General features: G+C 38.5%; 1 protein-coding gene across 1 annotated transcript in view; it reads left to right on the forward strand.

Annotated features, from left to right (window-relative positions):
- The window catches only part of LOC117828931 (dipeptidyl aminopeptidase-like protein 6), a 248,575-nt gene that overhangs the window by 202,101 nt on the left and 33,347 nt on the right, over positions 1 to 13,127 (forward strand). Inside the window, exons 6-7 of the mRNA XM_034706344.1 lie at positions 4,082 to 4,134; positions 6,526 to 6,607. Coding sequence (XP_034562235.1) covers positions 4,082 to 4,134; positions 6,526 to 6,607 — 135 coding nt within the window. The remainder of the gene's footprint in view (positions 1 to 4,081; positions 4,135 to 6,525; positions 6,608 to 13,127) is intronic.

Genomic DNA, 13,127 nt, shown 5'->3' on the forward strand with positions numbered 1-13,127 from the left:
AGGTTAACATTGTGGCAGAAACATTCATTTAATTGATATTCTAAATCCATAGGCTAAATCAGAATCAGAAATCAGAAATACTTTATTTATCCCGGGGGGAAATTCAGTCATTAAAGTCGCTCCTATACACAATAATTAAGAACATCAAATAATATTAATAGAAGAAGTAATTAATAAGATATAAATACAAATACAATGAAAATAATGATACACGTATTTACAGAAGACAAAATAAGCTATGTAGAAGATACATGACATGAATATAATATCAATCAGTCCAGGCAAAGGCAGTAGAGCTGGTGAGTACATCTCTAAGTTGCTAATTTTCTTCAAAGTAGCTTAAACCAGGAGGGGTGAAGATTATACCAACAATGTATTCTTAAAGGTGTGTTAACTGCAAAGCTCCAAGAAGAAGGAGGGCTAAATGAGGACAAAAGTTGATATCAGTATTCCTGCAGAAGTCCCATTCTCCTTGAATACTCTTGATGTTTGATTATTATTATTATTAAAAATCATCCTTAAATCTATGTCTTGTGTCAACTAATTAAAGCTTTAATTGGTAGCTTTAAGATACGTGGGATAATGTAGCTTTTAGTGAGCAGGACGTTATGCGATTTAGAATCCTGACAGGGTGAGCAAGACCACGATGTGAGGCTACCATGTCAGACTCCCCACATTTAACAGGAAACACAGTAATAAAACAATAAACATGTTATCCTCCCACTGTTAGTGAGACGTCTGTCAGAGCAAAAACAGCTGCTTAGTGAATATGATTGACTCCCTTTCATCATTTCTGAACAACCGAGTGACCCAGCACCTCAAAGCATTTCACTTTCAATATAGGTAGATCAAATGCATGGGCATCAATTTGCAAATGAATTCTCATGGTGGAGAGCTTGCACTTGTTGTTCATATGTAAAGGCTGCTGGCAGAGATATAACCTTGTGTTATTGCCTGAGATGAATATAAACCATAACAACACACTAGAGATGGTCTAGTGGGTGGTAGTTCATGTGTTTGCATTTGTTATTCCATCCAAACCTCCATTACCTTGATAGATGACACTCATTTCAGCCATACGCTCACTGTAGCAGAACACACAGGCAAATGCATTCACACTCCTCATCTGCGTAACACGGTTATATGGTTCACGGATGCTCATCATAAACAGTGTTTGCATAATAACACATACACAAACCATTCTCTGGTTCTGAATGCGAATGGCTCTATTTGACAGTAGCTCCATACATCCCTGCAATGTTCAGAGATGTTGAAATTAGAGCATAGAAAAGATGAAGCTATGAGGAAATGCACTCAAAACACTGAGGAAAAGAACAGTTATCTCATAAATGGTTTCAAGGGTGATACGTTCAGGTTTATAATATCCACTTGTGAGATTTCTTGACTACATCACAAAATTGCATCCTGCTTTAAGTGTCAAAAGAATTTAAAGAAGCTTCTAGTTAGATAGATGACAACCAACACCGTGATCTGAAAGTAAGAGCACTGTTTTCTGTACTTTCTAGCCGAGTCTCAAGGGTATTTTCACCGTGATGTCTCAGTGTACTTAGACATCCTGCAGTACACGTGTACATCACTGAAGCAGAGTGAAACATTAAACCAACAGAGGTCAGTAAAAGTAAGTCACAGGGGCTGAAAAAAGCCTTAGGTGACCTTATATTCTGAGGCCAGCAATTTTTCTGTATCTTCAACAGGATTACTCAGATTTCTCATTAAGACACAAAGACATTTTTGACCCAAGTGGTCAAAGGTTAACTCCACTATATCAACACACTTTCCTCTGGGAACACTTTTTCTGTCCAATGCTCCCATCACAATTTTGGAGAGATAGTATCTTTTTTTTGTGTGTGTGTGTGTGTGTGTGTGTGTGTGTGTGTGTGTGTGTGTGTGTGTGTGGGGGGGGGGGGGGGGGTCGCCTTCATTCGATAGGACAGCTGAAGACAGACAGGAAATCAGGGCAGTAGAGAGCGGGGGAAAACATGCAAGAAATGGTCACAGCCAGGACCCTGCGACGAGGACTGTAGCCTCTGTATGTGGGCCGCTTAGACCACTAGGCCACAAGCGCCCCGGAAGGGTAGTATCTTAATAACACCTGCAGGTAATAGTTTCAAATGTGGCATGATCATGCACATGGACTCACGACAGCTCATGTCACTCACCCTGCTCATTTCGCTACACTGGCTTCCAGTTGCAGCTCACATCAGATACAAAACTCTAATCATGACTTACAAAGCAGTAACCAAAACCGCTCCAGTTTACCTGGAACCCCTCATCCAGGTCTACTGCCCTTCTCGCCCGCTACACTCAGCCTCTGAAAAGCGCCTAGTGCTTCCAGCACACAAGGCCTCAAAATCATTAGCTCAATTCTTCTCTTCTGTTGCCCCTAAATGGTGGAATGAATTGGTCAACTCCATTCGATCTGCAGAGTCCCTCTCTACTTTCAAAAGACAGCTAAAGACCCAGCTCTTTAGGAAGCACTATGCACTTAGCTAGACTGTTCTCCACTGTTGTCCCCGGTGGCAGATCATGTCGTCCAGCTACAGTTGACTCACACTGTCCTGCTCTACTCTGGGAATCTGTGTTCAGCTCTGGGGGGACCCAGCACTTGGTACTTTGGTCATTATTGTGGTGATGTTAATTGTTGATGATGATAATGGAAGGTCTTAAATGGTTTGCTTGCTTCATCGTAGATGTTCCTTATTTTACAAAAAAAAAAAAAAATTCCTTATTTACTTTTGTGCATTGCCTTTACACTGCTTGGCAGTACCTGCACCCAAATGGACTTGAAGCACTCTTACTGATCTTGTTTCCTCTTGTCTAGATCTTTACTTGTGTTGTTCTTATTCGTATGTACGTTGCTTTGGATAAAAGCGTCTGCTAAATAACATTGTAACATTGTAACATTTCACTTGGCTTAAGAATAAAGCTTTGGACCACATGCCACAAACTCGATAAACAAAAGTGAAGCCAAAAAAACTCCTTGAAGGGCGCTGACTTGATGCACTAATGTTGTCTTTTGGATGCAGAGTCTGGGTTTGCTTGTGGAGCTAAAGTACTAAAAAAAAAAAGAAGGCTTTGCACATCAACTTCAAAAGACAGGTGCATAGGAGAGAAGTGAGAAAAGCTTACAAAATTCGAGTCACAAGAACCCTGCACACTGTCAGGCTTGCATATAAAATAGTTGAATAGCAACGGTGTGGTGCTAGACCTAGACCTTCATCAGGCAAACATGTTTGCTCCGGGCTAAAGTACTAAAATTCTGCCCCTTCCACAAACCAAAACATGCTGAGGTCAGCAAAGTCTTCTGTGCAACAGATTAGTGCATCATTTTATTGCTAACATGGTAATAGAGAGTTGTGTGTTCACTTTAGCTATGTTACCTCCCTGTTCCTCCTCTTCTCTGCTAATCCAGCACCACGCTTTGCAGCTGTCAGTCCTGGCTTTGTACCCAAATTTTTTGCATCTAATAACTGATTGAAGTCAAATATTTCAAGAAAAATTAACACTTGGGCATCAATTAGCATGTTGAGAGTTAGCTTTAACAGCAGAAACTATGTTAGAGTAAAAAGTATTTGATGTGCATTATAATTTAAAAGTTTGACCCATGTCCCATCTGCCAACATGGAGGCAGCAGGCTATATGACCTATAATGCAGCCAGTCTGTGGGGGGAGTTATAAATGTGTTGGCCTCACTTTGGGAAGCTGTTGTGTCATCCATCTTTTTAGTTTATTGGGAAAAGGTAATAAGGTTTAGGGGTCAAAGGTCAATGTCACTGTGACTTCACTTCTGTGTCATGCTCCTAAAGCTCATCGAGTTTTAAAGCAGTGAGCTCCACGGCTCCACAGCTCATTGTTAAATTGAACATCCTGTCAAAGTCAAACTGTTCCTTTCTTACATTTTTTATTGCTTCCCTTAGTTTTAAAAGTGAAGTTTAGTAAGTTTTGCTTCACTTCGACATTCAATGATTTTACAATGGAACAAAAAAAAAAGTGACTCGTAGTCAATTAAGATGTCAAGGTGAACCTGATGTGACTCCTCTCCATCTGCCTCTGCTTGCAGGTGTACCAGTATTCATACACGGCTTTCTACATCATCTGCAGCCTGGAGACTCCGTAAGTAGGCGACAGGGCTGCATTGTTCCATTTATTCTGTATTTCATTATCCCGTAATATCTCACCTGTCCTTCTGCCTCCGACACTGAAAACGACTCAATCCCATCTGTTCTCCCCGCACCTCCTACAGAGCACCTCTGACATCAGCTCCTTTGTTAACTCTCAATCCTCCACGTACGCTCTCTGTGAAATGAAAAGGGTAGTTTGGTAATGCCTGACGTCAAATCACAGAGGTTATTAGAATCTGCAGGTTCTTACATTATTGTGCACTAACAATGAGCTTTCACAGCAATTAATTTTTAGAATGTGGTTCAGTGCTCTCTTGTCAACAAGGTCAAACACAGACTGATGGAGAGCTGGTACATCATTTTGATTATGTGTTGTTAATGTTAAGAAGGAAGTTTAGCGCAACAATAATCTGTCTTTTGAATTTTAAATGTCCTTCGATGTTGATTATTGAAGGTTATATCTTTTAAATGTGCGCATTTAGCTCCAATTTATCCTCCTGGTTTGTTTCAGTTGCTTCAATTCAACATGAAAATGTAGAACATTATGAATTGTCCTTTAAATGATGTTAAGATATAACATACACTACCAGTCAAAAGTTTGGACACACCTTCTCATTCAATGGTTTTTATTCATTTTAATTATTTCAACATTGTAGATTAATACTGAAGACTTCAAAACTATGAAATAATCTGTTTTTGCCATAATCTGGATTACAACAGTAGTCATATAGGGCTTTCCATTGTGTGCTAAGCCTACCTCTGAACAACACAACTGATGGTCTCAAACACTTTAAGAAGGCAAGTCATTCTACAAATGTACTCTTGACAAGGCTCATGTTAATTAGAAACCATTCCAGGAGACCACTTAACTGCAAAAACTCAAAATCTTACCAGTTTTTAGTCAAAATGTCTTCTCCCACTTGATTTAAGATAAATTAACTTAACAAGTAACATTTGAGCGAGATAGAGGGACTTGTTTTAAGAAATCTTAAATATCTTGTTAAGTCAAACAATCTTGAAATGATCTTGTTTTGAGTTGTAATTTAGAAGAAACAAGGTTTATTTTACATTTCATACATTTTTCAAGATGAGATCTTATTTGTAGAAGACGGATAATCTTGATTTAACACAAACACTTTACTTGATTTAAGTCAATGCATTTTATTGGAGAATCTATCAGGAAACAGCTCCATTGATAAAAGAAAGAAAGAAAGAAAGAAAAGTTGTTGTTTTTAAGGGTGGGTTACAGTTTTCAGACACTGTTTCTTCTAATTCAGATTAAAATATCCATCCTCAAACCACATGCACACAATGAAATACCTCCTTTATAGCACAGCTGGCTTATCCTATAGAACAACATGACTGAATATTAGTATATCCAGCTCACTATGAGAAGACATTATATCTCAAAATGCTCAAATTAAACTTTGTAATCTTATTTCAAGTACAAGATGGTCTTAAACCTAGAGAAGTGCCGCTATAATAAAACTCAAATTAAGGTGAATATATCTCAAATGGAGAAGTTGACATGACATTTATTAGTGCAAAAATCTTTTTTTGAGTGAAAAAATACTAATTTGTATCATTCCTGTCTTATTCTGAGACACTTAGCTTTAAAATACTGGTAAAATATTGCTTATAATAAGTTTTCCCTGTTAATTTTAAGATAACAGCTTTTTAAATATTACGTCTTATTTTAAGAAATCTTAACAAGCAATTTTTCACTTGTTCTTTTGGCAGATTTTTTTGCTTATTTCATGATAAAAGTACCTTGAAATAATTTTTTTTCATCATCTACAGTGTTTCAAATAATTAAAATAAATACAAATCCTTGAATCAGAATGTGTTTCCAAACTTTTGACTGGTAGTGTACATTTTCAAAAACAGGAAGTTCAAAGAGACAGAACTTTTAGCCTTTGATTAAATCCTATAGATCAGCAGAAGGACATATTATGGACATTTAACCAGGAAGTAGACATCTCACTTATTTCCCCTGAGAATCCCCTCCTCACCAGGTCACAGTATTAAAGTACTGGTGAGCAACTCTTTTTCTTAAATCTATATGTGTGCTGCCACCCAGTGGTACTAAGCCAGATAAACCCCTCTCAGCTGATGACCTCATTCATCCTCCGCCCCAGACAAAGACATACAGGCAGTGGCACCTCTAATTCTGCAGCCTGCACTGAGCAGCACTTTCCCCAATAAGGAGAGGTGACACTGTTATGGAGAGCTGGTATTTATGGACACACTTAAACCCTTTTGTTCCCAGATTTTATACGCTACATTCCCCTCTGAAGCCTCGCCGGAGGCAGACAGTCACCGTGTGTAATGTGTCTGCACTTTTTATCTGATTGCATTGTTTCCTCCTGTGTGTGCACCTCAGGGAGACGTGGAACTTGAACCCTCCAGAGGTGCGAAATGCTCAGCTGCAGTACGCTGGCTGGGGACCGCAGGGACAGCAACTGGTAAGAACTACAGTTTCCATAAAGTCCCTGTTCTCATCTCTGCCTGCTGGCTGCTGACCTTAGATGCTTCAAATTAACATTCAGAAGTGTGTTTAATGGCCAGCATTAGTAAACAACACTCAAAGCACAAACAGACAATCATACTGATTTCTAAAAATAGACTTAATGTGGCTATGAAAAGGTAGCCTGGTGAAAACTATGTGCAAAGTGCTTTAATGCAGCTTCTTTTACTGCCAGTTTTACAAAGCTAGTGAAAGAAAGAATAAATAATTGAGGGGAAATTATACTGGCCAGACGATGGAGCTGGATTAATTGTGAAAGGTAATTGTCTGTACTGTTTGAGGATGTTTTGGATGCTATTTGGTGCAGTTAATACAGAAAACTTCTTTTCTAATCTTGAAATCAAGAGAACAGAAAACACATTAGTATTCATACTCAAACTCTATCAGCTGTGGTTTGATCAACATCGACTCCTGAGGCAAGAATCTTTCTATTTATGAGATTTGTGCTTCTGCTATTTATGATCACCAGCCTGTCACTAACTGTCTGAGTCAAATATGTTATTTAAAAAGCTTATCAGCTCAACCACACTGAACCGAGCTGTTGGAACTGTGTGAAAAAATGGACAACATGCCTCCACCTCCCCCTAAGTGAAGCCAAAATGCTCCCTGTGATGCGTTCTGACGCTTTTCACTGGTGGTGTCATTCTTTTTTTTGAAACAAAGTTTATTTATGAATTTTTCAATACAATAATAATAATGTACAGTGATGACATATACTGATTAATAGAATCCCCCACCACCCCCACCCATGGTAACATTAAGAGGGAATACAACTTAATATCAAAACATTACAATGGAATGAAATAAAAACAAATGAATAAATAATAATAATAAAATAAATAATATGAAATACAATACATAAATTGAAATAAATACCAAAGTTAAGAAAGTGAAATGTTATGGGTTAAAACAGTACACTATTATCTAGGGCATACACAAGCACTGAAACACACAAAAGAGGGGAGAAGCCGCATGAGCCAAAGGGGCATCTCAAGGGTCCTTCCATTTTCATATGCCTCTTATTGCTTACATTGACATGAAAGGTTACTCATCCACAAAATTATCAGAGCTTAAAACATCAACACGACTCAGAAAGGGCTGCCATATCAGTAAAAACTTGTTAGCTGATCCCCTGACAGTATACCTTATCTTCTCCAGCTTTACAAAATGTAACATGTCTCTAATCCACTGTTTAAATGTTGAAGGGTTACAGTCTTTCCATCTAATCAAAATTTGTCTTTTTGCTACAAGTGTTGCAAAAGAAAGAAAACTCTGTGTGTCTTTGTTCAAAATTAGGTGTTGTGTTGCCACACCAAATAGTGCTTAGAAAGCAGACAGTTCTAAAACTCTACCTGTAGTTTTGGAAAGTAGATCAAAGGTGGTGTCATTCTTAACAGAGTCTGTGCAGGAGGGATCGACTTGTGGGGTTGCAGTATTGACTTCCTGCCTCTTCTGCTAGCCATAACTTAAATTTAACTTCCAGATAAAACAGCAAAGATCCCTTAGATTGGTACAGACCACAGCATGTCGCTTTGAAGTGGAAACTCAGTCATGGATAGTTATCTTGTGTAAATGTTTGTTACGTCACCTCTCTCTCTCTCTTCCTTGTTTTATTACAAAGTCTAGTTGTTGGACTTTGACACTTTAAAGTTATAATTTTGGGCCTTTGTGCCTTTATGATAGGACAGTGGGGGAAGACATGCAGGACATGGTCGCTAGGCTGGGAGTCAAGCCAGAGACCTCTGCGACAAGGACTATAACCTCTGTATGTGGGGCTCTTAGTCCGCTAGGCCACCACATCCCAGATGACTTTGACACTCTAAAAAGTCGTGGGTTGAAAATGAAAACACTGAGCTGAAAGACACCAAAACATTTGTTTGAACTGAGAGAAACTGCAGGATGCGTTGATCACACTCTGTGGGTTCCTCAGTACAAGCAGTGTCACTTAAATGACATTCAATCATTTGATTTGTTGTAAACATAAAAACAAGGTCACATGAGAGCAGCTTCAAGGTTACTCCATTTATTCATATTCATATGCAGATGCAGATGTCAGACTGTATGCAGATGTCAAATCCTCTGAAGGTTGCAGCCCGTGAAGGGTGGGTAGATCCTCAGATAGAACAAAACTAACGATGCATTCAAGTGCTCCTTGCCCAATTACAAAGTCATATATTTCAGGAAATTAACCTGAAACAGCTCAGTGAATATCAGTTTTAAAATAGATGCGTTTTGTCATACCTGAGGTAGAAGTCAGGGTGGTGACATTTTCATTCAAAGACGTATCTGACAACGGGCCAACAGGGGAGTGGTTGATGTATTCATATACCTCTAATTACCTGAAACCAGGACATATCCAGAATGCAGTAAGAAGTAAAATGTTATGCCTGGCTTAACATAATAGATTTACCATTGATTAATGAGCCCCAAAACCCATATTACATGCATTTTAAAGACATTTTTCAGACTTTGATCACTTGAACACCCCATTACATTGACTAATTGACCAGTAAACAGCTTACAATAACTCAAATGAAAGACATGACACCTAAAGAAAAATGTATAAGTACATATGATTTCAAACAGGCCCTGTTTACCTGTCAAGACAAATTTAGTGTGGATTTAAAGAAAAAAACTATCCTTCGAAACAACCTTTTGCTGTAAGTTTGAGTCCTTGAAAACACAACCCCAAACTTCTTTCCCAGGAAACAAATGATTCCAATGATTAATTGAGACTTCCCAGGAAACAAATCTCAAATTAAACGCTGTTGTTTGAATCACAAGAAGCAATGGCCCAAGTCTTCCAAGATGAGTCATTTTCCACCTCCATCATTGCACAGTCAAACTTGTAATAACATTAATGAGCCTCAGTTGGTTGGTTGGTTGGTTTGCAGGGCAGACACACTGTAAGCGATAACATCCAGCAGCACAATGCTATTAATTACCTGCTATCTCGTCGGTGGATTAATTAACACTGTTGCTAGAGTGATATAGCCTCAAGTTTCCCACCATTAGTCATGAAGTGCTTTTACTTCCATCAAGCAAATTACGTTAGTGTGAAACTGAGCAGCTGGTTTCCCTGAAGGTTCAGATGTCCTCTGTTGAAGAGGTGGAGGTTAAAGTTGGGCGACGTCTATCAGCTAAAACAAGCTAGCCAACACATGCATCATCATTTAGACATCTAATAAACATGAATCAGCCCACCTGTTTGTATGTCGCCAAGTCCCTTGTGCACTTAATTAAACCTGCTTTATTTTTCCATGGAGAATCAGGACATACATGCCCATATGTACACCCGCAAACACAGCTGTCCAGCCACATGTTGAGCTAGCTGTTAGGCAAACAAGTCAGTGTCGATGGCTGATAAAAAGTGGCAGCTTACTTCAATGTGTCTGTGTTAAATGTTTTCTCAATATGTTTTTGCATAGAAAGTAAATCCCCAAGTGGAAGGAAGAGTTTCTTTTCTGCACTCCCAGTGGGCAGCCAATCCTCAACATGTGGCTGTCGAAACATTCAAAACCAAAGTTTGGTATTTTAGCCCCAAGAGCCTGCCATTTGTGTTTTATTACAACATAGAGAGAGATAGTTTATGCATGTGTGTGAAAGAGACCAGGGGAAAGAGAGACAATCTGTCATTTTAGCCTCATATTGGTGAGAGAGTGATGAAGTACTCCTGAAGTATTGCACAAGATTTAAAGAGAAGGCATTTTATTCCAAATCCCAAAACAATAAAAAATACACAGCAATAACATTTTACTTTTTCATCCCCTGTCAGACTTCTGCTCACATCTGTTAAACACCAGATTTTGTGACAGAGGCTTCCCGCCAAGACAGACAACACGAGTGTACAGCAATGATAGTGGCTTTGTGATGCTGGTACTGCAGACTTTTAAGCTCACAATGACCATTCTTTAAATCTGCTGTATGATAATGATTATTTTAACATGCTTAGATTGAGTGAATTTGGAATGCAAACATTAGCCAAATAACACTTAACATATAACAGCTCATCTCTTAAATCTTAAAAAGGTCAAATTAGAATGCTAGCTACAAGTTGTCAACAATCCAAAACTCCAAATCAAAAGAGATTACTTTAACCTTTTTACTTCTAGCTGTGTGTGTTAGCATGAACAGTTTTGGTAGACTAGCACAAAATGCAAACTAGATAAGATAAGGATACCTGGAAATTGTGTGTTGCATGAAAAATGTTTGCTTAAACATACTACAAAATTCAAATGACAGCTTAATCTCATATAAAACTCAAAAACAAGTTGAGACAAATATGTTATATTTAGCTTGCTAGCTAAAATTGTTACCAACCCCTAGCTTAAAATGCAGTTTAGCCTGTTAACCTGCTGTAGCTTTGAATTTTGGCATGAACTGTTTTAGCTACATGGTACAAAAAGCGAACTATAGTAGAGCCAAAGACAAATTAGCTAGCTAGCTAAAATGGTCATGAACCCAAAAAGGAAAATACAAAAGAGATAAGGTTACCTAGAAATTGTGTGTAAGCATGAAAACTGTTGCTTAAACATAACACTAAATGCAAACTACAGCTTAATCTCATAAAACCTCAAAAACAAGTTTAGACAAATTAGCTCATTAGCTAGCTAGCTAAAATTGTCAACAACCCAAAGCTGAAAATACAAAGAGCTTAGCCTGCTAACTTGTTATAGCTTAGTGTTTTGGCATGGATAATTTTAGCGACATAGCACCAAACATGAACTTCAGTGGAGCTCATAAGTCAAAAACAAAACTGAAGACAAATTAGTTAGCTAGCTTAAATGCTCATCAATGTAAAAATGAAAAGTACAAAAGAGATAAATTGTGAGAAAATGTGAAAAATGTTTGCTAAGTAGCATTTGACACAAGCTACAGCAGATTGCATACCAATTAAAGCCAACAAATCGCTAAAATGCAGTCTCCAAAAGTAAAAAACACAAAACACATTGCAGTATTTTTACCCTGTGTGTATGACTTACATTCAAAGTAAACATTAGCATAACATTAAATACAAAGCACTGCTAAGCTACCTTAAGCTTTAGACAAACTAGCTAGCTTGCTACAAACATCTCTTATTCAAAACAATAAAAAAGAAATAGGTGATAAAGTAGCTTTTTTTTTTTTTAAATGTAATCGACTTAACCAAGTTTCCCTCCAGAGTCAGGGACTTCAAGCTATTTTCACTCAGTCTTCCTCAGAATATGTGGTGAAAAAATAAGTCATTTTGGTGGCTACCCTTTTAATACTACATAAAAGCACATACATGTTTTGTTCAGGGTCCTTTTTGTTGTTTTTAATTCTAAATGATAACACCCAAACAGCACCACCGTTTTCAAGGTAAGCATATGAAGTAAAGAGTAGTTAAATGTGCTGGTGCAGTTTAAGTGGCATGGCCTTGTTCTTACTTACCCAAACAAACAATTATATAGCAGCAAAGTTTTTACAGCCTCCTAAAACTCTCACTGAGGATAAATGTGGATGCCAGCCATCCCTGGCAGAGTGGTACCTTCCTTCAGAGAACGGGGCCAGGTCCTCTCTCTGTGCTGTGGCCTAGATTAGCTTCTATACAGGGACTCTGCTCCAAAGTGACACCAAACCACCTGGGCCCCCAGCTTGCGTTTCCTCAAGAGAAAGGCTATGTGACAGATTTGTGTTAGCTTTAAAGACATGCAGAGTTAGCTGGAGAAACCTTTTTGCCAGCTACTTAGTTTTACAGCCTCTACTTAAAGCCACATCGAAAATGGAAGTAAAAGATTGCAAAATGCTGAATGTCATTAAGTTTCCAGTGTGTTCTTTGTAGTGTTGACCTTTTTTACTCCACAGTAAGAAGCGTGGTTCCAGTATTGGATTTCCTGCCCTTCATTTAGCCTTCTCAGAGTGAATATTTTTCAGTGAATCATTCAGAAACTGATACCACGATACAAGCTCGAGGCCAAGATATTCCATAATCCTTGAGATACTGAGCAGACCCTTTTCTGTAATAGCCTGGGATTGATTTCAGTATGGCATTAAGGCTGTAACATTTTAAAATTCCAGCCCTGAGAAGAGACCCGCCCTACCACACTCTCCCTGGGTGCTGATGATCTATTATTCTCTGTAATGAAACACTTGACCTTCAGTTATCTTGGAGGCCCTGCAGGCCTGTGGAGGAGGTTGCAAAGTTGAAATTTGGTCCCAAGGTTTTGCCTTCTTATCAGAAACGGGAGAATTCTCTCTACTTTATAGGATTTTTTTTCAAATCTTTGTTCCCCCTGAGGCAGAAGATGCTGTTGTTGATGTGTGTAACGATCTCTTAAATGTGTTTTGACCCTTGGGTTGATCTCAGCAGCGATAGCATGACTCCTACCTCACCCAGGTCTCCCACTTGTGGTTATACCTTTTGTTTAAATACCACTCTTACCCCAGGTGTCCTCCAGCCTGTGTTGATAATAATGATAAAGTTACAAGTTATTCCC

Source organism: Notolabrus celidotus, chromosome 17, assembly GCF_009762535.1.
Source record: "Notolabrus celidotus isolate fNotCel1 chromosome 17, fNotCel1.pri, whole genome shotgun sequence".
Taxonomy (NCBI): Eukaryota; Metazoa; Chordata; class Actinopteri; order Labriformes; family Labridae; genus Notolabrus; species Notolabrus celidotus.